General features: G+C 37.2%; 1 protein-coding gene across 7 annotated transcripts in view; it reads left to right on the plus strand.

Moving 5' to 3' along the window:
- The window catches only part of APAF1 (apoptotic peptidase activating factor 1), a 90,868-nt gene that overhangs the window by 25,431 nt on the left and 39,998 nt on the right, over nt 1–25,439 (plus strand). For 6 of the 7 annotated variants that reach the window (XM_059186590.1, XM_059186592.1, XM_059186588.1 and 3 more), the window contains 12 exons: nt 163–346; nt 3,040–3,152; nt 3,250–3,381; nt 5,081–5,319; nt 6,141–6,308; nt 7,045–7,176; nt 11,627–11,740; nt 12,210–12,394; nt 14,796–14,922; nt 15,879–16,004; nt 19,134–19,265; nt 22,761–22,886. In XM_059186590.1, the coding sequence (XP_059042573.1) occupies nt 163–346; nt 3,040–3,152; nt 3,250–3,381; nt 5,081–5,319; nt 6,141–6,308; nt 7,045–7,176; nt 11,627–11,740; nt 12,210–12,394; nt 14,796–14,922; nt 15,879–16,004; nt 19,134–19,265; nt 22,761–22,886 (1,778 nt within the window). Of the gene's footprint in view, nt 1–162; nt 347–3,039; nt 3,153–3,249; nt 3,382–5,080; nt 5,320–6,140; nt 6,309–7,044; nt 7,177–11,626; nt 11,741–12,209; nt 12,395–14,795; nt 14,923–15,878; nt 16,005–19,133; nt 19,266–21,087; nt 21,227–22,760; nt 22,887–25,439 lie in introns of those variants that run through there. The other variant, XM_059186594.1, reaches the window with a different exon arrangement.

A 25,439-nucleotide genomic window follows, 5' to 3' on the forward strand; every position in this document is an offset into this window, starting at 1 on the left:
TTCTTAGATTCAGGTTGTAAAGCTCAACAATACAAGCAAAATTTATACCCTCAATCAAGAGAAAATGAAGATAGGATGAGATTGAAAATTAGAACAAATCTACTACTTATCATTAAAATCTTCCAAAGGAGGCCTTAAGTTTATTATTATTTTCTTTACTAGGTTGTTTCCCAGGGGGTGTACACTGGGTTTCAGTTGGGAAACAGGACAAGTCTGGACTTCTGATGAAATTGCAGAACCTTTGCACACGGTTGGATCAAGATGAGAGTTTCTCTCAGAGGCTTCCGCTCAATATTGAAGAGGCTAAAGACCGTCTTCGCATTCTCATGCTGCGCAAACACCCAAGGTACAGATAGTCCATTTAGTTGGTGCATGAAGTCCCAATGAGATTTAACTACTGATATTTTGAGGACATCATATCTTTTTTTGCTGTTTAGTAGAGATCTAGGAATAAAGCATTGCTTTTCTGCTGTTGTCTTATATTTAAAAATGGTTGCCACTGGCCTGAAATTGTTACTTTTCTTTGCATCCTACTTACTATGTTGTCTCTTATATACCACTGAGATGCTCAAGAAGTATTTCCTAAATAGATGAGTTTGTGAGAGGTCTTTGCTATAAAATGCAAGTTTCTTACCTTGAATCTGTTATTTCTAATGGATAACACTGAATAAGAGACAGACTAAATGTAGGCACCTGGTAAAAGGTTTATTTATTTAATGGGACCCTTCTGTTGTGTTGTCTTAGTTTTGGGATATATATATATATATATATATGTGTGTGTGTGTATGTGTTTGTGTGTGTGTGTGTGAGAGAGTGTGTGTGTATGTATGTGTATGTATGTATGTATGTAAATCTTGTACTTCTGTGAACTTCAAGAGTTTGTTTTATTTTCGTACATTCAATAAATATTATGACTATCTGCCAGGCGTTGTTATCAACTATTTCAGTTTTCATTAGCCAGAAGGGAGACAGTAGCTTAGTTGGTGCTTGTGTTAACAGTGTAACCATCAGTAGTTAATCAACTGGGATTCAGTCAACAATTCGATTTCCCTGATCTAACAGCCATTCTTTCTTTTTTTTTTTATTTTTTTTATTTATTTATTTTTTTTTTTTAAAGATTTTATTTATTTATTTGACAGAGAGAGATCACAAGTAGGCAGAGAGGCAGGCAGAGAGAGGAGGAAGCAGGCTCCCTGCTGAGCAGAGAGCCCGATGCGGGACTCGATCCCAGGACCCTGAGATCATGACCCGAGCTGAAGGCAGCGGCTTAACCCACTGAGCCACCCCGGCGCCCTAACAGCCATTCTTTCATTGATTCATTTAACCAACATGAGTGTTGTGCCAGGTTCTGGGTCAAGTGCTGCAAGTACAAGAATGAATAAAGCCTTCCTTGATAGTTCAGCAATAAATTGGGTGAGAATTAGGTAATGGCTCTAAACTTTTTTTAAATGGCCTCTCTGCAGCTGATGATGCAGTACACTTTCATATGTAGCAGTGGCTGAGTATGGCAGTGATTCTTAAATTGGTAAGGGGATTAATATCAGAATACTGGGTGAGGGTAGTAATTTGAGAAAAGCCTCTTAGGTGATTCTACAGAGGACAAGCTCCTTTCCCTCTGGCTTCTTTCTCTTCCCTCTGTTATTGCTCCCTCCCCTTGGTAGCCACTGGTGTTGATTTTCCTGGAGGAAATGGCATTGAGAGTACTATGTTTTGCTTTTTTTTTTTTTCATTAGAGGTGGGGAAGGAGCGAGATGGAAAACAACTCAAGCAGTCTCCGTACCCAGCATGGAGCCCTACATGGTGCTCGATCTCATGAACCTGAGATCATGACCTGAGCTGAAATCGAGAGTCAGATGCTTAACCAACTGAACCCTCCAGGAGCCTCAAGTCCACTAAATATTACCTCTTTTCTTTTGCAGTAACTTTTTACTAGTCCCACATTCCTTCTCTGTGAAAATAAAAGTGATTTCTACTTAGGAAAATATTTTAAATGCTATCAGATGTATCAAAGCATGGCATATAAAGTCATTCTTTTTGTTTCTCTCTCTGCACCATTTGGTTTGTACTTTTGCAATTTTCTAGGCTGTATGTGTACCCAGAATCTTTTTTTGTAGTGCACAGAAGTAGTGTGCCATTAGGATAAAAATGCTAGTGTATAATTATGCTATCAGCTTTTAGTTGTATTAGTTGTATTTTTTCTCCATCTGTTCTGCTGAGTTCAAAAAACTTTTTGGAGAAACCAAGAATTCGCAAAGAGTTGTTTTTTTTTTTGTCATTAGGAGTAAACAAAGTGATTTATGGATGGGAAAAAAACCATGTTAGTGTATCAAATGAAGGGTAATATTCTTGCTAGTGCATTGTATCTGGTTGGAATATATGAAAATGCTAGTTTTATAGGTAAAAGAAGGTCAAATATCGTTACTGTTATATGATTGATTCTAATGCTAACCTGAGCCCAGTTCTTACTTAGTTTTAGTGGCTTTAAGACTGAATTAGACTGAATTAGAAAAATCGCATTACTTGGATACTTCTTTTAAGGCACTTGGCAACCAATTTTTAATACCTACATGATACACACAGTTCACTTTTTATAGGTTCCCTAATTTTAAAATGCATTCATTGGGGCACCTGGGTGGCTCAGTCGTTAAGCATCTGCCTTCAGCCCAGGTCATGATCCAAGGGTCCAGGGAGCGAGCCCAGCACTGGGCTCTCTACTCAGTGGGAGGCCTGCTTTTCCCTCTTCCACTTCTTCTGCTTGTGTTCCCTCTCTCGCTGTGTCTCTCTCTGTCAAATAAAATAAAATAAAATAAAATAAAAAATGCATTCATTGTTTTGGGATGGGAAAAGAGGAAGGTCTCTAACTTTTTTTTCCTTATTTGGTTCAGTATATTGTGAAAGGAATATAGCAAAGAAAAGTGGAAGAGCCATGAAATAGACATCTTTATTTTGTAAATTTTAAGGCTTTGGTGGCATTATACTTTTTAAAAAAGAGGCTTAAAGTAATGTCATTAGTCATTAAATACAGTTTTTTTTAATTAGGTCTCTGTTGATCTTGGATGATATTTGGGATCCTTGGGTATTAAAAGCTTTTGACAATCAGTGTCAAATTCTTCTTACAACCAGGGACAAGAGCGTTACAGATTCAGTAATGGGTGAGGATTAATTTACTTTTTACTTCATGGTTTAATTCAATTATATTTAAATATATTCAAACCAAATTACTTACTATATTTTATGATTTTGTTGCAGGTCCTAAATATGTAGTTTCTGTGGAGAGTGGCTTAGGAAAAGAAAAAGGACTTGAAATTTTATCCCTTTTTGTTAATATGAAGAAAGCAGATTTGCCAGAACAAGCTCATAGTATTATAAAAGAATGTAAAGGTAGGTTATTTTGTGTATGAGGGAATTATAGGTATTAATTTTCCTTTTTGTAAAGTAAGCTAGTGAATATGATAGTTTAGTACATGAATATCCAGAAGCTTTACTAGGATATTTAGTATTTTAGGTTCTACTCTGATACCCTACATACATAATAATATTTTGGTATTCATTTATTCATTAAAATAATATTTAAGGAACAACCATAATATGTTAATGGGACAGATTAGATGAAGATGGATTACTTCTGCCAAAGAATAAAAAATATAGTGAGAATCAGAGTTTTATGTGTTTTTGGTTGGGATTTTATAAAAATAATATCTAATTTTGTAGGTGAAAACTGGTGTTGTCCTGTTAATTTGCATTTTTTATTAGTGAAGTTAAACTTTTTACTGGTTTATTGAGTATTTGCATTTTAAGAAATTACCCTTGATTGAATTTTTCTTTGTGATAGCAATATTTTTAATTGATTTTTAGGCATTCTAACTATTGAAGCTATTAGCTCTTTGCCATGTTTTTGCAAATATTTCCTCCTAGTTTTTTGTCTGCTTTTTGATTTCAGTTGTAATACTTATTTGACATACAGAAATTAAAAATTTTATAGAGTCACATCTGTCAGCTCTTTACTTGTATTCCTCCACTCTTGTTAATACTGAAGTAGACCTTGTTGTTTCTTTTTGCCATTGAATAGCTGTTTGGTTTTGAGCTAATTGCCTTTTTTTAAAAAAGATTCGTTTGGGAGAGATAGTGTATATGCCCACAAAGGGGTGGGGGCAAAGGCAGAGGTAGAAGGGAAGCAGACCTCCCACTCAGTGGGGAGCCATGCCCAAGGCTTGGTCTCAAGACCCTAAGATCAAGATCTTAGCAGAAACCAAGAGTCAGATGCTTGACCTGCTGAGCCACCCAGGCATTCCAATTGAGTTAACGGACTTAAGAAATATGTTAGGAAAGAATATGTTACTTGTATTCTTTATAAAGGTGATGCGTGTCCATTTTGAAACATTTAAAAAATGTGTGAAGCAATAAAAAGAAATTACCCATCATTTGGTTATTATTAGCCCCTTGAGAGTATTTCTTTCTTTCTTTTTTTTTTAAAGATTTTATTTATTTATTTGACGGACAGTATTATTTGTTGAATAAATAAATATTTAAATAGCAATACATATTAATTAATAATAAAAATATAATAAATATTAATATATAAAGATCTAAAATATATAAAAATATAAAAATAATAAAATAAAAAATAATAAATAAATAAAGAGTATTTCTTTCAGTCTTTTAGGACATACAAGACTTCGAAAAAAATAATGAAATTACAAGGATATACATAATTTGAATCTTGCCTTTTCATAAGCAAATCTTGAACATTCTCATGTCATTAATTACCTTTTGAAAAAAATTACCAATGGCATAATATTGTGGTAACTTCAATTTATTCAATCATTTCTGTTATTGTTTAAGATTTTTCTATTTTAAATAATGCTGTGATGAATATCCTTATAGGAAGTATTTCTTATTTCTAATGACTTCCTTAGAAGAAATATCTAAAGTGAATCTAAGTGTTACACATATTTTAAGGCTTTGGATAACTTGCAGCAGAAATTGTTTTTTTTTAAGAATAAAGTGATTCTTAGTGGTAATTTTAAAATGAGACGGTATTATTACAGTACTTTGCTGTTTTGTTTTGTTCTGTTTTTAGGTTCTCCTCTTGTAGTGTCTTTAATTGGTGCACTTTTACGTGATTTTCCTAACCGTTGGGATTACTACCTCAGGCAACTTCAGAATAAGCAATTTAAGAGAATAAGGAAATCTTCATCTTATGATTATGAGGCTCTGGATGAAGCCATGTCTATAAGTGTTGAAATGCTCAGAGAGGACATCAAAGATTATTACACAGATCTTTCCATCCTTCAGAAGGATGTTAAGGTGCCTACAAAGGTAATAGAAGGACAGAGAAATCTTGTCCTTGGATATTTATGGCATGTCACTTTTGATATATTATCAAGGATGTTGTTACAGATGATATTGAAAGGTTAAGACCCAGGGCGCCTGGGTGGCTCAGTGGGTTAAGCCTCTGCCTTTGGCTCAGGTCCTGATTTCAGGGTCCTGGGATCGAGCCCCCCATTGGGCACTCTGTTCAGCAGGGAGCCTGCTTCCCTTACTCCCTCTGCCTGCCTCTCTGCCTACTTGTGATCTCTCTCTGTCAAATAAATAAATAAAATCTTTAAAAAAAAAAAAGAAAGAAAGGTTAAGACCCGTGTCACAGAATGTAATCCCACTGCCCTTAATCTCTGTCATGGGTTTGCTGTTGAACTCAGATTATATCCTAATCTCAGTTCTAGTGAGGCTGGAGAAGCATCTGACTTCTTCTCTTTTCTATCTTTTTTTTTTTTTTTTTAAAGATTTTATTTATTGATTTGACAGACAGAGATCACAGGTAGGCAGAGAGGCAGGCAGAGAGAGAGGAAGGAAACAGGCTCTCTGCTGAGCAGACAGCCCCATGCAGGGCTCGATCCAGGGCCTGAGCCGAAGGCAGAGGCTTTAACCCACTGAGCCACCCAGGTGCCCCTTCTCTTTTCTATCTTGATGAATAGTTGAGCTTCTTCTTATGAAACGGAGATACAGTTTTTCTGGGCTTTAAGATATGATTTTTGTATGCGCACACGTGCACGTGCGTGTGTGTGTGTATGTTAACACCTTATCTGCAATCCTGGTCATTGTAGTTTTGTGGTATATTAAATGCTTACAATGATTTCTAGGTGTTATGTATTCTCTGGGACATGGAAACTGAAGAAGTTGAAGACATACTGCAGGAGTTTGTTAATAAGTCTCTCTTATTTTGTGATCGGAATGGAAAATCATTTTGTTATTATTTACATGATCTTCAAGTAGATTTCCTTATAGAGAAGAATCGCAACCAGCTTCAGGTACTTGCATCTCTGTATGTTTTTAAAATGTTTTTATTTTGAAATAATTTTAGGCTTATAGAAAAGTTGCAAAACAGTATAGAGAGTTTTATACATGTACCTTGATCTAACTTAACTTAGCCCATTGTTTACATCTTACATAACTGTAATATGGTTATCAAAACCAGAAAATGAACAATGATAGAATACTGTTAACTAACCCACAAATTTTTTTAGATTTTGCTAGCTTTCCCTCTAATGTCCTTTTTGTGGTTCAGATCAAAATCCCATATTGCATGTAATTGTCATGTTTCCTTAAATCTGTGAAAATTCTTTGCTTTTCTTATCTTTCATGATCACTTTTGAAGAGTACTAGCCAGTTATTTTGTATAATGTCCCTTAGTTTGGGTTTAAATTTGAGTTTAAATGAAATTTAAATGTAATTTTATCTGATGGTTTCTCATGACGAGATTAAAGTTTTTGGCAAGTAAACTACAGAAGTCATTGTGTCCTCAAGGCATCATATTAGGGTGTCGGTGTGTCTTCTTGTCAGTGATGGTAATGTTGATCACTTGGCTAATGTGGTACCTGCTAGTTTCTCCACTGTAAAGCTACTAATTTTTTCCTTTTGTAATTAGTAAGTATTTTGTGGGTAGATTCTCTGTACATTTTTAAATAGCTTTGTACACTGTAGTTACTGTGATGCTTAGGTTATGAAATTGTTTCTGTCTTCTAACATGTTTCATTTGGGTTTCAGAATCTACATAGGAAAATAATCACTCAGTTCCAGAAACATTACCAGCCACATACTCTTTCACCAGATCAGGAGGACTGCATGTATTGGTACAATTTTCTGGCCTATCACATGGGTAGTGCCAATATGCACAAAGTAAGGTGACCCATTTAAAAATTATCATTATTATTTTTTAAATTTATTTATTTATTTATTTGAGTGAGAGAGAGAGAGAGAATGAGTGGGAAAGGAGCAGAGGGAGAAGCAGACTCCCTGCAGAGCACGGTGCCTGGGACATGGGACTTAGTCTCAGGACTGCAAGATCATGGTCTGTGGTAAAGGCAGATACTTAACTGACTGAGCCACCCAAGTGCCCTAAAAAAATAAATAAATAAAAATTTAAAAATTATTATTATTTCTTAAGATTTTATTTATTTGACAGAGAGAGAGATCACAAGTAGGTTGAAAGGCAGGCAGAGAGAGAGGGAAGCAGGCTCCTCGCTGAGCAGAGAGCTTGATGCAGGGCTCAATCCTAGGACCCCAAGATCATGACCTGAGTGGAAGGCAGAGGCTTAACCCACTGAGCCACCCAGGTGCCCCAAAATTATTATTTTTATCTCACTTATATTTCATCCTGTGTTTGGAGTTTTCTTTTATTAGTAAAAATAGGATTATAGCCTATGTAAGTATTTTTGTTTTTGTTACAATTTTTACCTACAGTGATTTAAAAAGATAACCTTGGTAAGTATAGTACATGAACCTCCTAAAAATTCATTCTCTACTTACCAATAGCTTTCCTTTTTGGGCAGTATGGATTTGTATTTTTAGGCTTTGAGAGGAAATGGAGAATGGGAAATTATATTCATTCATTCAGCAAGTATTTATTGAGTGCCTGTTAGGTGCTGGTGTATTATTCTTCATTGTGAGCATATACCATAGGCACAAAGTCACTTCTCTCATTGAGCTTACATTCTGTGGGGAGACAAGTAAATTTATACTACTAGTGAATGAGTAAATATATACTATCTTGGGAGTAGTAAGTGCTCAGCATGGAAGGAGAAAGTGATGATGTAGAATCATCATGATTTGTGATGGATTTTGTGTCTATTATAAGATCATTCCAGCCTTGCACAACAGAAAGAATGGAGTCCCCTGAACTGAGATTGGAGTGTCTGTGGGCAGACTGAGTATTTTTTAGGGGGAAATAATTTTGAATATACTGTCTCATACATATTAAGACATCTGACTGGAAAAAATGAGTATGTAGTTGGATATATGAATCTGGAGTTTTTATGGACTAAAAATAAAATTTGGGAATCACCACCACATAGATGATATTTGAAATCAGGACTTCCAACTATTCAAAATGTTTACATTTTTGAAAACCATATGTACTTTAAGTAATTTATCTATGCTTAGGTATGTTACCATTTGGTTGAAAAGATGGTGTATTATTGTACTCTGTTTATTTCATCTAGCAAAATACAGTTCATGTTTAATAATCTACACATTGGGGATGCCTGGGTGGCTCAGCCATCAGGCAGCTGCCTTCTGCTCAGGTCATGATCCCAGGGTCCTGGGATAGAGCCCTGCATTGGGCTCCCCGCTCTGTGAGAAGCCTGCTTCTCCCTCTCCCACTTCCCCTGCTTGTGTTCCCTCTCTTGCTGAGTCTCTCTCTGTCAAATAAATAAAATCTTTATTAAAAAAAAAAATCTGGGGAGCCTGGGTGAATCAGTGGGTTAAAGGCTCTGCCTTCCGCTTAGGTCATGATCCCTGGGTCCTGGGATCCAGCCCTGCAGTGGGCTCTCTGTTTAGCGGGGAGCCTACTTCCTCCTCATTTTCTGCCTATTTCTCTGCCTACTTGTGATCTCTGTCTGTCAAATAAATATATAAAATTTTAAAAGAAAATCTATACGTTGGAATGAAGGTATTCCAGTAAATATCTGTGCCAAATTAACTTAAGCTGTAATTGTTGCACATTTAGGTTTTCAGTTTTTTGCCTTTATTATGCTGTAATGAACAATGTTGTTTGGTTGTTTGTCTTTGCACCTACATTATTTCCTTTGAAAATTTTTTGAAGTGGGGTTGTTGGGTCAATGCATATTTTTAAAACTTGATATCTATGATAATGTGACAGGAATTCAGTTTCTTCTTGCTTTTTTAAAAGCCCTTTTTCCTGATTTTTAAAGATAATTTCTACTTTTTAAAGGTTTTTTCATTAGAAAAATGTAGGAAAAAAACTAAAAAGGTGAAAATGACCATTATTGCTAATGCTTTTGTGTATAGTTTTCCAGATTGTTTTGCTGCTCAGATACACATGCTTGTTCTTTTTTTTTTTTTTTAATTTTAATTTTTTAGAGAGAGAGGGTGTGTGTGTCAGCAGGGGGAGGCTCAGAGGGAGAGAGAGAATCCCAAGGTGGCTCCATGCCCAGTGAAGAACCCAATGCAGGGCTCGATCCCACAACCTGAGATCATGACCACAGCCGAAATCAAGAGTCAGAGACTTAACTGACTTAACTGAGTCACCCAGGGACCCCCACGTACCTATTCTTTAAACCCCAGATAGGATCATAATGGAAATAGTCTTATATCTCTTCCCCCCACGGCCCCATCTAACTGTATTTCATGGTCATCTTTTTACATCAGTTTATAGAGAGTGAAAAATTTTTTGAAGCTGCATACTATTTCATTGTATATTGATCAGTTGGCTTATGGAAAGTTAGATTGCTTAAGCACACTTGTCTGATTATTTTCTTAGGACACATAGTGTAATTTCTAGGTCAATTAGAATTAACAATTAGAATTTTTTTTTAAGATTTTATTTATTTATTTCACAAACAGATCACAAGTAGTCAGAGAGGCAGGCAGAGAGAGAAGGGGAAGCAGGCTCCCTGCTGAGCAGAGAGCCCGATGTGGGGCTGGATCCCAGGACCCTGGGATCATGACTACAGTTAGAATTTTAATACAGATTACCAAACTGTCCTCCAGGATCGTGCTCTGAGTTATATCACTATCAACAGTATCAACAGTATATGTTAATTTCCTCTGACTCCAGCTAATAGTCTTTTTTTTTTTTTAAGATTTTATTTATTTGACAGACAGAGATCACAAGTAGGCAGAGAGGCAGGCAGAGAATGAGGAGGAAGTAGGCTCCCCACTGAGCAGAGAGCCTGATTCGGGGCTCAATCCCAGGACCCTGGGACCATGACCTGAGCCGAAGGCAGAGGCTTTAACCCACTGAGCCACCCAGGTGTCCCCAGTTAATATTTTTATTACTGCTTTTAGTCGTTAGAAATCTGATTTTTTTAAAAAAGATTTTATTTACTTATTTGTCAGAGAGAGAAAGAGAGAAAGAGAGCACACAGGGGGAGAGGCAAGCAGAGGAAGAAGCAGGCTCCCTGCTGAGCAAGGAGGCTGGTGCTGGACTTGATCCCAGGACCCTGGGATTATGACCTCAGCTGAAGGCAAATGCTCAACTGACTGAGCCACCCAGGCATTCCTAGAAATATGATACTAAAGAATGCTGAATCTTTCTTGTTTCATTTAGATTACTGGTGAGGTTTTTGGCCAATTGTACCTCTTACTATGTGCACTGAGTCTTATCCATTGCTTTTACCTATTTTTTTTTGTTGAGGTGTTTCTCTTATTTTATTAGAATTTTCTATAAATAATATTAAGCCCTCATCTATCATATGTGTTGTAAATAAATACTTTTATTTTTTGTCAAATTTTATTTATATTGTTTTCAACTGTATTGAAAGTTTTTGAGTTTTTATGTAGTTAAGTGCACATCTCTCTTGCTCTTTTTTTTTTTTTGTACTTTTGCTTTGGTGTCATGTTTATAAATATTTCCTTCATCCTACTGTCACAGAAATATTTGCCTGTATCTTCTAGAATTTTTTTAAGTTTTTTAAAAATTTTATATTTACATTTTAATCCAGTAAAATTTATTTTCATTTAAGGTGTTTGGTCCATTTTATGTTTCTTTGGTTTCTTTTAAAATAGCTCCCTTTTTGTCCTTGAATTATAGTTATCTGCTAAGTTTCTTTCGGTAGTGTTAGGATAAGGATGGTAAGCTCAGTTAGTGGTTAGTGGGGAGCTCAGTTAGTTAAGTTTCTGCCTTTGACTCAGGTCATGATCTTAGGGTCCTGGGATCAAGCCCCCTGTCCGGCTCCTTGCTCACCTGGGAGTCTGCTTCTCCCTCTACTCCCTCCCACCCTGGCTTGTGCTCTCTCTCTCTCTCTCGATTACTCTGTCTCTAATATAAATAAATAAAATCTTAATTTAAAAAATTTATTTATTTTTAAGATTTGTTTATTTATTTGACAGAGAGAGAGAGAAATCACAAGTAGGCAGAGAGGCAGGCAGAGACGGGGGAGGGAAGCAGGCGCCCTGCTGAGCAGAAAGCCAGCCCTGTGTGGGGCTTGATCCCAGGACCCTGGGATCATGACCTGAGCTGAAGGCAGAGGCTTAACCCACTGAGCCACCCAGGCGCCCCAAATAACATCTTTATTTAAAAAAAAAAAAAAAAAGGATAAGGGTGGTATAGTTAAAATTCTTTGATGTCTTTAACCGTATCCTCCTCTTTTTTTTTTTTTTTTAAAAGGAACTTTGTGCTTTAATGTTTTCCTTGGATTGGATTAAAGCAAAAACTGAACTCGTGGGCCCTGCTCATCTGATTCATGAATTTGTGGAATACAGGCATATATTGGATGAAAAGGTATAATTAGTAGGAAAAATAAGTTCTTAAAGGGCATCTCATTTTGTCATTTAATTCTAGGTTTAATAGTGGGGATGAGCAGGATAAAAGGGACAAAGAGAGAGAATTTCCTCACTTTAACTCTTGATGATTCTAATTATTTTGCTTCCTAGCCTCCTGGGAATATAGATGGGGTTGAGGTTTGAAAGTTGAGAAAGTATAAAGTGTCCAACTGGGTTGTTTTGTTTTTTGTTTTTTCTTAATACAAGAATGTATTAAGAAAGTAACACTTGGATAAAGAGATTTTTATACTATGTTTAAAAATTTGGAGACGGTTACCATGTATTTGTTATCTAATGGCTGGCTATTTAATTTTAGCTCACATAGAGAATATCTCGTTTAAGCCTTTAAAGTGACAAAATCACAGAAACAGAAAAATGTCAGATCTTGGTTCTGGTTATATTTCTAAGAGATTTCAGTTTGTTCATAGGACTGTGCAGTCTGTGAAAATTTCCAGGAATTTTTATCTTTAAATGGACATCTTCTTGGACGACAGCCATTTCCTAATATTGTACAACTTGGTCTCTGTGAACCAGAAACTTCAGAAGTTTATCAGCAAGCTAAGCTGCAGGCCAAGCAGGAGGTCGATCATGGAGTGCTTTATCTGGAGTGGATGTAAGTAGGTTAGGGAAGAAACCAAAGGGGGGGAAAAAAGAAAAAAAAAAAAAAAGAAACCAAAGGGAGTGGAGTGCTAACTGTGTCATTATTTTTCAGGTAGTGAATAAGTTCATTCCAGGAAGATTTAACTACTTTGGAAAGGGCTGGAACTTTTAATAAGCATTCTTAGTTATTGAAAAGTTCTGGAGAAGTGAGTATAGGAGAAATATGTATTCCAAAGAGTTCATAGAAATAGATGCTTGCCTGTAGGCATTTTGACCAATCATACTAAATAATAACACCAAATGGTTTACTTATTATAACTCAGTTTATTAGTGAAGAACATTGGCTTTGAAGTCACAGACACTGATTTGAGTCTCAGTTCTGAAACCTGAGAGTTTTGTGATTTTGAACAAATTGCGGTTTGCTCTTTTTTTCATATATAAGGATTTTATTTATTTATTTGTCAGAGAGAGAGAGCACAGGCAGACAGAGTGGAAGGCAGAGTCAGAGGGAGAAGCAGGCTCCCTGCAGAGCAAGGAGCCCGATGTGGGACTCGATCCCAGGACGCCGGGACCATGACCTGAGCCGAAGGCAGCTGCTTAACCAACTGAGCCACCCAGGCGTCCCACTTTTTTTCATATATAAAATAGAGAGCAATACTTTGAGGTATTATTTTTGTGAAGATTGAAATGAGATATTAGTTATAAAGTGATTAGCCCTTGGCCCTTCACATTGCCCTGATTAAACTTGCATTGAATTTTGATTGTTCTAACTCCTCTAAGAGACTGTTCAGTTTTGCTCTTGTCTTAATCTTCTTTTTTTTTTTTTTTTAATATTTTTATTTATTTATTTATTTATTTATTTATTTGACAGAGAGAAATCACAAGTAGATGGAGAGGCAGGCAGAGAGAGAGAGGGAAGCAGGCTCCCTGCCGAGCAGAGAGCCCGATGCGGGACTCGATCCCAGGACCCTGAGATCATGACCTGAGCCGAAGGCAGCGGCCTAACCCACTGAGCCACCCAGGCGCCCTGCTCTTGTCTTAATCTTATCAATTAGAAAAAGGAAAGGGTTAACTCATCTTTTTAATGCCTGTTATATAAGATGTGCGCACGTTATTCATTTTACCTTCAAACCTTAGAAGGTAAATATTATTTGGTCTATTTTACAAATGAGAAAATTGAGGCACGGAGTTGCTGAGATTTGACTAAGCTCGTATAGCTTGTTGAATAGAATTTAATTCTTGGGTCTGTCTAGCTTTATTTTCCATGCACCTTCTATATGCCATGTTTCTCTTATAGCTAGAAATAATGAACATGAATGGTTGTCTTTTCACATATATAATTTATCTGAATTAAACTGTAGGTTGATATTCGCAGTATTTATTAGTCCTGGGCCCTTTCTCCAAATAGGTTGCTGTAGGTGATTTCCCTAATTCATTGAAGCTAGGATAAATCTGTCTGTATTCTGGAATACTTGCTCACTTTTTATCATAGCATTTGTTTCACTTCATGGTGATTTTTCTGTTACTAGTCCATACATGCTGTAGTTTAGTATAGTTTGGAGGTTAAAATGAACAGACTTTGGCTCTAGGATGCTTGGGCTTGAAACCCAGCTCCGCTTTTTAAAAAAATATTTATTTGACAGAGAGCGAGCACAGTGGGGCAGCAGCAGGCAGAGGAGGGAGAAGCAAACTCTCCACAGAGTAGGGAGCCCAATGTGGGGCTTGATCCTAGGAACCTAGGCTTGTGACCTGAGCTGAAGGCAGACACTTAATGACTGAGCCACCCAGAAGCTCCCGCCTCTGCTTTATTGGTTGTATATAACCAGGGAAAGTTATTCAGCTTCTCTCACATGATAGTGCTCTTTCATAGCACTGAGAAGATTAAATGAGTCCATGTGTATATAAGAGAATCTCAAGCAGGCTCCATGGCCAGTGGGGCCCTATGCTGGCCTCAATCTCACAACCCTGAGATCATGACCTGAGCTGAAATTAAGAGTCAGGTTGCTTAACTGACGGAGCCAGCCAGGTGTCCTGGCTTCTTTCCCTTTAAAAACAATGGAGCTTTTTTTGAGGGTATCCTTACATAATATTTTCTCTGCACATGTTATCATTAATATATCCAAGGAAAATAGAAAGCAACATGTATTTGATTAGTTAGATTTCTCCCAGCTCAGTGATATTTGCAGCACCTGACAGGTTGCTTTATATAGGGTAGCATCTCTCTTAAAAAAGCCACTTTCATAATACTTTTTTCCTTCAGGAGATCTGTGCTGTCATTTACATCGTGGTAACTTAATTTTAAGAATTTTGTATTTTTGGCAACACAACAATGTTTAAAGACAGTTTATAACTGAAAAAGAAATTACTTTTACTCTTACTTATTAGGTTCCTGTTCATTTTTTCCTTGTATGTAGAAACAAAAAAAACATCAAGAATCTTTCCCGCTTAGTTGTCCGCCCCCATACAGATGCTGTTTACCATGCTTGCTTTTCTGAGGATGGTCAAAGAATAGCTTCTTGTGGAGTTGATAAAACCTTACAGGTAAAACATATCTCTTGAGAAAAATTGAAAGAGGCATGTACCTAATACTGTGCATATTAGAATATATTTAAATCCTAAAATTGAAGAAAAATTCTCTATTAGAGAAATCCAAATCTCCTGAACGTTTTATGAAAGCCTTTTTCTGGAAATTTAAAAGATATGGTTGTGTGTTTTCATAGTTTTAAAGTTGCCGAGTTACATAAAAGTACCTTTTACCCTAGCAATCAGTTACTGTCATCCAAGTGCCCTCTAAAAGTAATGAGGAAATGCAAATTGTTAAAAGACATAAAGACTCTCTAGCACAGCGAACAGGGCTCTGATTAAAAAACAGTGATTAAGTAAAATACCTATTTTATCACAGGTTCAGACACAGATTTCTGACTAAAATAGGTATCAGACTATATTATTTCCTAAGGTGCTTTGAAGGAATTTAAGTTCTTGTTTGTTTTTGGAATATGTGAATGAGTGCTTTTCTTTAAATTTTGAAGGGAACAGAATCAGTTAGTTAAAACTTTGATATTTAGATTAGGTTTGGTCTTTGTAAGATTGTGACTATAAACCTTATTTTTGTATATGTGCCTTATTACTAATTTTTTTAATTTTGGTTTTTGAGACCCAGAAAGAAAACAGATTGAAGGAAAGGTTGTCTGTTTGATTAAGAATTTGCCAACCTTAAAGAAAAAGAAGAGAAAAGAAAAAAAGAATTTTCCAAACTAGCCTCAAGAACTGAAGCTGTACTCTGCTGGCTCTTTTTATTGATATTACAAACATTTAATAAGAGATAGTTCTCTATGTTAAGGCATATACATTCTGATATATATTCTGCTTTTTGGAGTGGTTTTTGCTAAGGTTCATTAATACTGCAAAATAATATGGATTAAGATCTTTTAAAGAAAGATTTTTATCAAATGGTGGCCATTAGTTTATGGTAAAAGGATTTTATGTTGCTTGTGCAGGTGTTCAAAGCTGAAACAGGAGAGAAACTGCTAGAAATCAAGGCTCATGAGGATGAAGTGCTTTGTTGTGCATTCTCTACAGATGACAGGTTTATAGCAACCTGCTCAGTGGATAAAAAAGTCAAGGTAGGGAAATATTTTTCTCTTGAGTAATTACCATAGAATTCATTTTCTTTTTCCATGGTAGAGGGATTAGTCTAAGTAGGGGTAAAGGACTCTTGCCTGTTGATCTACTGACTTGAGGTATACCAGGTTTTAGCTACTGCAAATTACTAGTGTCTATTTTTAAGCACCAGCAAAAATGTATAGGTTTCTCAGCCAGAGATATTTACCATATAGGTGGGAGAAACAATTATAAATGAATGAATATGCCTACTGTTTATTATTCATAAGTCTATGGGTGCATATCAGTTAGAATCTTTGAGGGCATTGTGATTGGAAGTGTTGCTGCACAGACTTACTGTCTGAGATTGGATTCCTGTTGTAAAATACATACTTTGTGAAGTGCAACCTAGATTTTTTTTGAGGTGGAGTGGGGAGGGTGGGGTGGGGGAGGGGCAGAGGGAGAGAGAGAATCTTAAGCAGGCTTCACACCGTGTGGATCCTGATGCTGGGTTCAGCTCACAATCCTGAGCTGAAATCAAGAGTCAGATGCCGGGGCGCTTGAGTGGCTCAGTGGGTTAAAGCCTCTGCCTTCGGCTGGGGTCATGATCTCGGGGTCCTGGGATCAAGCCCCGCATCAGGCTCTCTGCTCAGCAGGGAGCCTACTTCCCTTCCTCTCTCTCTGCCTGCCTCTCTGCCTACTTGTAATCTCTCTCTGTCAAATAAATAAATAAAATCTTAAAAAAAAAAAAAAAAAAGAGATGCCTAACCAACTGAGCCACTCAGGCACCCCAAGCACTTCACTTCAGGTTTTTTTAAAAAAATTTTATTTATTTTTTATTTTTGAGAGAGCCTGTGCACACATGAGAGTGGGGAAGGAGGGGGAAAGGAGACAGAGAATCCCAAGCAGGCTTCACGCCTAGTGTGGAGCCTAACTTGGGCATCAGTCTCATAACCCTGAGATCATAACCTGAACTGAAATCAAGAGTCAGATTCCCAACTGACTGACCCACTCAAGTGCCCCTTGCTTCAGGCTTTTTAAAAAGAGGTGGATCCTGGGGCACCTGGGTGGCTCAGTCGTTAAGTTTCTGCTTTTGGCTGAGGTCATGATCCCAGGGTCCAGGGATCGAGCCCCGCATCGGGCTCCGTGCTCTGAGGGAAGCCTGCTTCTCCCTCTCCCACTCCCCCTGCTGTGTTCCCTCTCTTAATGTCTCTCTCTCAAATTAATAAACTATTTTTTTAAAAAAAGGTGATCCTGACTTTGTGGGAGTACTGAAAATAAATAGGTAGATAGATAAATAAAGAGGAGAGGGAGAGGGAAAGAAAGGGAGAAAGAAAGAGAGGTAGAAAGAAAGAGGGAGGGAGAAAGGAAGGAAGGGCGGACTGTTGAAACTGGCTGGATGGGGTGGGGCTTGGACCTGGGAGCAAGAAAATTGGCTTGTAAGTTTTCCTGGGGTCTACACCCACTTGGAGTGTCCAGACAAATTAGGACCTTGGAAAAATCTTTTTTTTTTTTTTTTTTTAAGATTTTATTTATTTATTTGACAGAAAGAGAGCACAAGTAGGCAGAGTGGCAGTCAGAGGGAGAGGGAGAAGCAGGCTGTCTGCTGAGCAGGGAGCCTGATGCGGTGCTCAATCCCAGGACCCTGGGATCATGACTTGAGCCGAAGGCAGCCTCCTAACCCAACTGAGCTACCCAGTTGCCTCCCAAAATTACTTCTTGATAGACTGGACTCTCTAGGTGGCTTTACAACCAACTAGTTAGTTAACTCCATAGCCACTACTAGGTCACACTTGGGAGTTGGCCAGTCTTGATACTTCCAAAGTCAGAGCTATGTGGCATAAAAGGAGATAACACTGAGTTTCTGTTTTCTGAGTGGTCAAAGTAAAAAACTAGAGGCACAAATATCTGTTAAAGAACTTAAACTTTTTGGACCTCTTGTGAGTACTTCAATAAGACAAAAAACATGGGGCACCTGGCTGGCTCAGGTGGTAGAGCATTTGGCCCTTCTTCTTGGTGTCATGAGTTCAAGCCCCATAATGGGTGTAGAAGTTATTAAAAATCTAAAAAAAAGGGGGGGGGTGCGCCTGGGTGGCTCAGTGGGTTAAAGCCTCTGCCTTTGGCTCAGGTCATGATCCCAGGGTCCTGGGATCGAGCCCCGCATCGGGCTCTCTGCTCAGCGGGGAGCCTGCTTCCTCCACTCTCTCTCTGCCTGCCTCTCTGCCTACTTGTAATCTCTGCCTGTCAAATAAATAAATAAATAATCTTAAAAAAAAAAATTAAAAAAAAAAAGAAAATGCTATGGGAGGGACATTAATACCTCTAAAAAGTTCAGAGCCCAGTGAAGACTAGGTAATTTATTTCTTCCAGAACACACTGCTTTATTGTCTTATGTAGTGACTAGAATGATGATTACTTCTGCTTGGGAATTTAACACTGTGTGAGGCTTTATATTACACCCTTTGTTTTATTACATTATCAATTTCTCACTACAACTTGCAGAGTAAGAGTAAATTGATCTCATTTTGCAGATAAGAAAATAGAGATGAAGTCATCTGCCCAAGCTCACATTAACAGATAACTAATAGAGCCAGGGTTCAAACCTAGGTTTCCCTCAGAATCTAAAGCCTTAATTTTTTTCATTGACCCATCTTCCTTTACTTTTTATTGATACCTCGAAATCAGCAGCAGACTTAGCTTGTCCTTTATTTCATTTGGTACCTTGAATTGTGTAGGACAGGTGTAAGTATCCGCCTTTTATTGAAGAGGGAAGTGACGGACACACAATTTATAAATTGTAGAGCCAGGTCTTCGACTTAATCCTTCTGATCTAAAGTCTGTTATTCCACCTTGTATAGTACTTCTCTATCTATTGTCGTTCATGTGACCACGTGCAGTCCTGCCCTTGAAGAATATAATTTTTTACGGGATTCTAATTATCCTATAGAAAGACATATGTGTAGACTTGCAAGTAATTAAAAAAAAAAAACATCCTGGAAAAATACGGGCATATTTTAGAGAAGGGGAGTATTCATTAGCCTCATGTCCAACTGGGGAGACGGCCACAAAACAGCTCACATTTGTTTGCTCTTCTGTTCTTCCTTTGAAAGTTAAGGGGGAGTTGTAAATTTTATGTTCTCTTTTCTCTTTAGATATGGAATTCTATGACGGGGGAACTAGTACGTATCTACGATGAGCACTCAGAGCAAGTCAACTGCTGCCATTTTGCCAACAACAGTCAGTACCTTCTGTTAGCCACCGCATCAAGTGACTGCTTCCTTAAAGTAAGTATGGATAAGGAGAACTATGTAGACAAATTTGATAGGTTTATCAGAACATTTTTTTCGATTTTCTCTTTTATTAGTCAGGGCTCTTTTGGTTGTAGTGATAGGAACTTTCATACTTGCTTAAGCCAAAAAGAAAAAGAAATTAATGGTTCATGAAAAGTCTACAGGGGGCATGGCTTGAGGCATAATTGATTCCAGATGCTCAAATTACAGTCTTGGAGTCTAATCCCCTCTCCATCTTTAGACTCTGTTTCTCTCTTTGTTGGTTCAGGCACGTTCTTTCTGTGTGGCAGGAAATACGGCCGTTCTCAGTTACTGGCTTTCATGGGTCTTACAGCTTATAGTCACAGAGGAAGAGAAACGTACTCTTTCCTGGGTCCCATAGATTTAATTTTAAAGAAGACTAAGACTAAGACTAAGCCAAGACCTGGTTTGGCTTATATTCTCATTGTTAAGTAACGCTTGTGGGCCAGTAGGATGGAATTCTTGAATTGGTTAAAGATTACAAGTTTAGCCATGTAAAAAATGGGACAAATGAGGTGACGTGAGCTCTACTTGAATTGTAAGTGGGGCTTGATTCAGAAGTTCTGTTATTAGGAGAAAGGAAAAAGATGCTGATAGGAAAAAAAACTAAAACCAAAAATATTTCATATATGTTTGATAATGTTTTATAGTTACAAATTATAAAAAATTTTATCTTTTTTTCTCTGAAGTGGAATATTAAAGATAGCTAGATTAAATTTTCTGGGGTTCCAGAAAGATTCACTAACTTTAAATTGTTTTGGTTTGGTTTTTGCCCTTTTTTAATGTTGCACTATCTTTGCAAAGGGACATTATATTTTTGGGAGGGTTGGGCAAACCATTTCAGTTTGAAAAACTTCATAGACTCTGTGTTTGACATTTACATACATCATTTTAAAATATTTTAGAAAATACTGAAAATTGTCCCGGTTTTCCCCTTCATTCAATTTAGGAAGCGGAAACTTTTTTTTTTCCTCCCATCAAAAGAAAACTTACGTAGAAGCTCAGTGTATAAGAGATAAAGCCCATTGCCATGGTTGAAGTGGGGGTGCGGTTTTGCATTTTTAGTTTTTTAAAGGCTTTATTTATATACTGGAGAGAGAAATGTGTGGCTTTGTGCACATGAGCAGGGGGTGGGGGTGGACAGAGAGAGGGAGAAGCAGACTCAGTCACTGAGCGAGGAGCCTGATGCGGGGTTCTGTCCCAGGACCCTGAGAACGTGACCTGAGTAGATGTCAGACACTTAGCTGACTAAGCCACCCAGGCGCCCCTGAGCTTGCTTTTCTTTTTCTTTTGGTTTTTAAGATTTTATTTACTCATTTGAGAGAGAGACAATGTGAGAGAGCATGAGAAGTGAGAAGGTCAGAGGGAGAAGCAGACTCCTTGTGGAGCTGGGAGCCTGATGTAGGTCTTGATCCCAGGACTCTGGGATCGTGACCTGAGCTGAAGGCAGTTGCTTAACCAACTGAGCAACCCAGGCACCCTGAGGTTGCTTTTCTACTCTCTTGTACCCTCTCTTATTTCCCCCGAGTGGCCCCTTTCAGACATGTTTCTGGAATCCCTAGGGGCCTGCATAGCACAATTTGAAAACTCTGGATTGGATTAAAATAACAGACCAATGTAATCTTATAATCATAGCTCATTTTTACTCAGATATGCTTTACCTTATTGAATAAATCCGCCTCTAAAAAGCTACAGCTTCTATATTATTTCTGATTAATTTTTGGTGTTTCTTTTTTTTATTTTTAAATGTAAGCACTTTTTTTAATTTTAAAGATTTTATTTATTTATTTGACAGACAGAGATCATAAGTGGGCAGAGAGACAGGAAGAGACAGAGAGGAGGAAGCAGGCTCCCCCCACTGCTGAGCAGAGAGCCTGATGTGGTGCTCGATCCCAGGACTCTGGGATCATGACCTGAGCCGAAGGCAGAGGCTTAACTCACTGAGCCACCCAGGTGCCCCTTGGTGTTTCTTTTGAATATTTTGTAGGGTGAAGAAGTTTATTTTTCCTCATTTTAATTATAGACAAAAAGCTCTAGGATGTGAGAACAAAGAGAGATCTATGCGTTCTAAAAAAATTTTAATTAAGTACAAGTTTTACTTTAAGATCTGCTATACCACACCTGTATTACCATGTGGACAATTAGAATTCACTTCTTGTGACTCTTGAACTGAGAGAAGGCAATGAAAATATGGAAATCTGAAGCTACCCCTGTGTGACTTGCCTGAAAAATAGGATTTATCTAGCACTAGGATAAAGAAGTCTAGGATGGAGATGGATATGAAGAATAGGACTTATCTCACTGGTCATTTCTAAAGGGTTTTTGTCAGTATTAATTTTGGGGTTGGATGATTTCTTCTTCCGTGTTTAATATAGTTAGTATAAATCCCCTGAGAGGACTATAGCTCTTTTTATTTATATTTTACTCACTTTTCAAACACATGCAAAAGGAGAGAGTATAATAATAAACCCTTGTGGTATCCATTGTCTAGCTCTTACTATTATTAATTTTTTGCCAATCTTATTTTATTCTTCCCCTCCTTTTTTTTTTTTTTTTTTGGTTGTAACAGGTTACAACAGATCGCAGTTATCATGACATTGCACCCAAAATACTTCAGTGTGGATATCTGAGGTCTTAAACTAGTACCATACCATTATCACACCTAACATAATAAGTAATAGTTTTGTGATCTCACTGGTCCATGTTCACTTTCCCCCATTGTCCTTTTTTTTTTTTTAAAGATTTTATTTATTTATTTGGCAGAGAGAGATCACAAGTAGGCAGAGAGGCAGGCAGAGAGAGAGGGGGAAGCAGACTCCCAGCTGAGCAAAGAGCCTGATGTGGGGCTCGATCCCAGGATCCTGAGATCATGACCTGGGGTGAAGGCAGAGACTTAACCCACTGAGCCACCCAGGTGCCCCCCACATTGTCCTTTTTTTTAAGTTTATTTAGTTTTAGTTAACTTGCTTTTCAAGCCTCTTCAATTTCCTATCGAATGTATTTATATCTATCTTTGTTATCTTTGTACTTTTCAAATCATTTTTTAGAACATTAATGGATTTTAGCCTAGTAAGTAGACTCAAGATTTGCATTTGAAAATCTTAAAAAGACCATTTGGGTAACCTAGCATCAAAAAAAATTTTGAGAGCGTTTTATTTTACATATTACTTATTAGAGAGCTGAATAAAATAATAATCCAACTACTTTGTTAAAATGAGCAGTAATTATTTAGTTACTTAGTTCTCAGACTAAAAGCCTAGGTAAGCTTTTGGTCCCTTTGTAGATTTAGGTGCTGATCTAAGGGCTGACCCATTACTTGGTAATCACAAGTTGACTTTATTACTATGAATTGAACATTTTTCTGATTGAAAAAGCTTAAATGGGAGGGAAGGGTGAATGTTATGAGATTTCTAGCTTTACCTTATTCAGTACTAGTTTTTTAGTTATCTTTTTATCTGTATCAAATAGCTCTGGGATTTGAATAAAAAAGAATGCCGAAATACCATGTTTGGCCACACAAATTCAGTCAATCACTGCAGATTTTCACCAGATGATAAGCTTTTGGCTAGTTGTTCAGCTGACGGAACATTAAAGGTACGCTTTTGTTTTTTATTAAAATCGGTTGTAGTTTTGTGGTTTTATCATTTGATTATAGAAATAGGTTTCTCTTTTTCTCATTTCTACAGGAAGAGCTTTTTTCCCCCCAACTTCTAGGAGCACATTTAATATAACTGTAATTGTTTGTTATAATGATTGTTTACAAATGGTTTACTGCCTTATGCTTTAATGTAAATATATTTTGAATTCTTAATTTTTAAGCATGTCTTTATAACTTCATAAAATTTTGAGATCTGTGGGGTCAAATTTGTTAAAGGCCCTACTTTTATTTATTCTTTATTCTGCTATTTATTTTATATTCTCCTGTTCTCAAGAAGTCCTGTGCAGGTAAAAGGCAGAACTAGGGAAAAATTATCTTCAGCCTCTTGAAATTTTTAGTCTAAGATAACTAAATTCTTTAAATTCTCTAAGATCCTAATACCACTTTTTGTATTATTCCTGTCTCTACCATCATTCTAGTCTCCTCTACATTGATATTCCTTTCTTTGTTTTTAATTCTAATCTATCTTTGACCTCGTCTTTCAGTCTACCTTTTCCACTCCCATTCTGTAGTATTACTGTGGTTCATTCTGTCATCTCCTTAGGTTTGATACAGCTTTCTAAGATGTGTTCCTTGTCTCTCTTAATCTTGGTACAGATTAAGAATAACTTTCTACCTCTATTTTCATCTTGCCACTTTCAGCTGGGACACAAAAGTGCTACATTATAAATTGTGATAAACCCAGGCTCATCAGGCACTTTACCTTCCATCATTCTGCTACCTCTGTTCCTGTCCGGTTTGTTTCTTCTAGTTCCCTTAACACTAATTGTTCTGGGCGAGATAATTATGTAGCTTATGTGAGCTACTGTTCCTATATATATTTCATTAGTCTTTATTAGGATTTTGGCCTCCAGTTTGCTGGCCTATATTTTTTAATGCCCCTCAAATCTTTATGCAAAGCCTTCTTCAGAAAGTGTTCTCTTCTCATGTCTGTCTGTCTGGTTCTGAGTACATCCATCCTTCTATCTATCTATCTATCTATCTATATGTGTGTGTGTGTGTGTGTGTGTGTGTGTGTGTGTATCTTCTTGTTTCCACTTGTAAATGTGTTGTGCTGTTCAGTTCTTTCATTTTCATGTATCTTCTTTTTTTTGATGAGACTGAATATAGATTTATGATCTGTAGAGACATCATAGCTTCTTGTATTCTCAAGTTCATACTACAGAATTATACTCAAAACATGCACGCAATAAAATTTCTTGACATATATTTTTTCCAGGGAAATACTTGAACTCTCCCGGGCACTATTTTGTTTGTTAGAATCACTAGAGAAGAGATTTGTTAATGTTATCAGTAACTCCTCAGTTACAGGAAGGTGAAATCTGTTGGTGCAGATCCTCTGGTTGAATCTTTGATTTCTTTTTGCTCACTGAAGATAACTCGGTTTTGTACAAATTACTTCAGGGCATTGAGGAACCCTTTCTGGGTAGAATTCTACCTTAAGGAATTTTCTAGCTGTTTGTAGATGTTGGAAGCATTCTTAGGTAGAATATTCAGGTAAATAGATTCTAAATACTAAATACCTGTCCCTTCCTTTAGGACAATCTATATCTGAAGAGGCTTTTCAGAATACCCTTGGATGGGTTAAGACAACTCTTTTCTGAGAGAATCTTTCAGTTATATAAGCTATTATTTCTTGTTTTCTATTAAGTGAATGACTTCAGAAGAAGACATTTTATATCTCAAGTCAGGTTTTTCCATCATATCACTGTTGCTAATTCCAGGTTCTGGGAAGATTCCATTTTCCTTAGCATTATTCCATTATTGTTAAGTTGCTTAACATTAAAGACGTTTGTGAAACCAGACTATCCGTTTCATAAATTTAAGGTGTGTAGCTGAACTGGCCTTCTTTGCTGCCAAGTTATGCTCTGTTCATTCCTCATTGATTGTTGCTGTATTCATCATAGTTCCAACTCCAGACTTTTGCTGTTGTTCTTAAGCCCCCAGCCTTGTCACTGCATCCCTTTCACTCTCTGGAGATTACCTTACTTCATACCTACCTATTCAGAAGGTTGACACCACCCATTAAGAGTTCTCTTTCAGGGGGCCTGGGTGGCTCAGTTGGTTAGGCCTCTGTGTTTGGGTCAGGTCATGATCCTGGTGTTATGGGATCGAGTCCTGTGTCAGACTCCCTGCTCCACAGGGAGTCTGCTTCTCCCTCTGCCCCTTCTCCCACTCATTCTCACAATTCCCCTCTCTCTGTCTCTCAAATAAATATAAAAAAAAAAAAAAAGAATTCTCCTCCTTAAATCTCCTCAAAAATGGTCATAAAAATCCCAGCTCCCTTTCTTTTTTCTCATATCAGTTCCCAGAAAGTTCTCTGCTTAGGCCTGCTGATCCTTTTTTTCTTCTCCCCTGCATGCTTTGCTTCACTATTTTTTCTTTATGTTTCTTTAGCTTTTCTTCTCTTTGGATTCCTTTCCCTCAGCCAACACATGTTCTTGGACCTTTCCAAAACCAAAAAGTGAAAAACCTTTGATTCTACATGG

This window comes from Mustela lutreola, chromosome 8 (assembly GCF_030435805.1).
Source record: "Mustela lutreola isolate mMusLut2 chromosome 8, mMusLut2.pri, whole genome shotgun sequence".
Taxonomy (NCBI): Eukaryota; Metazoa; Chordata; class Mammalia; order Carnivora; family Mustelidae; genus Mustela; species Mustela lutreola.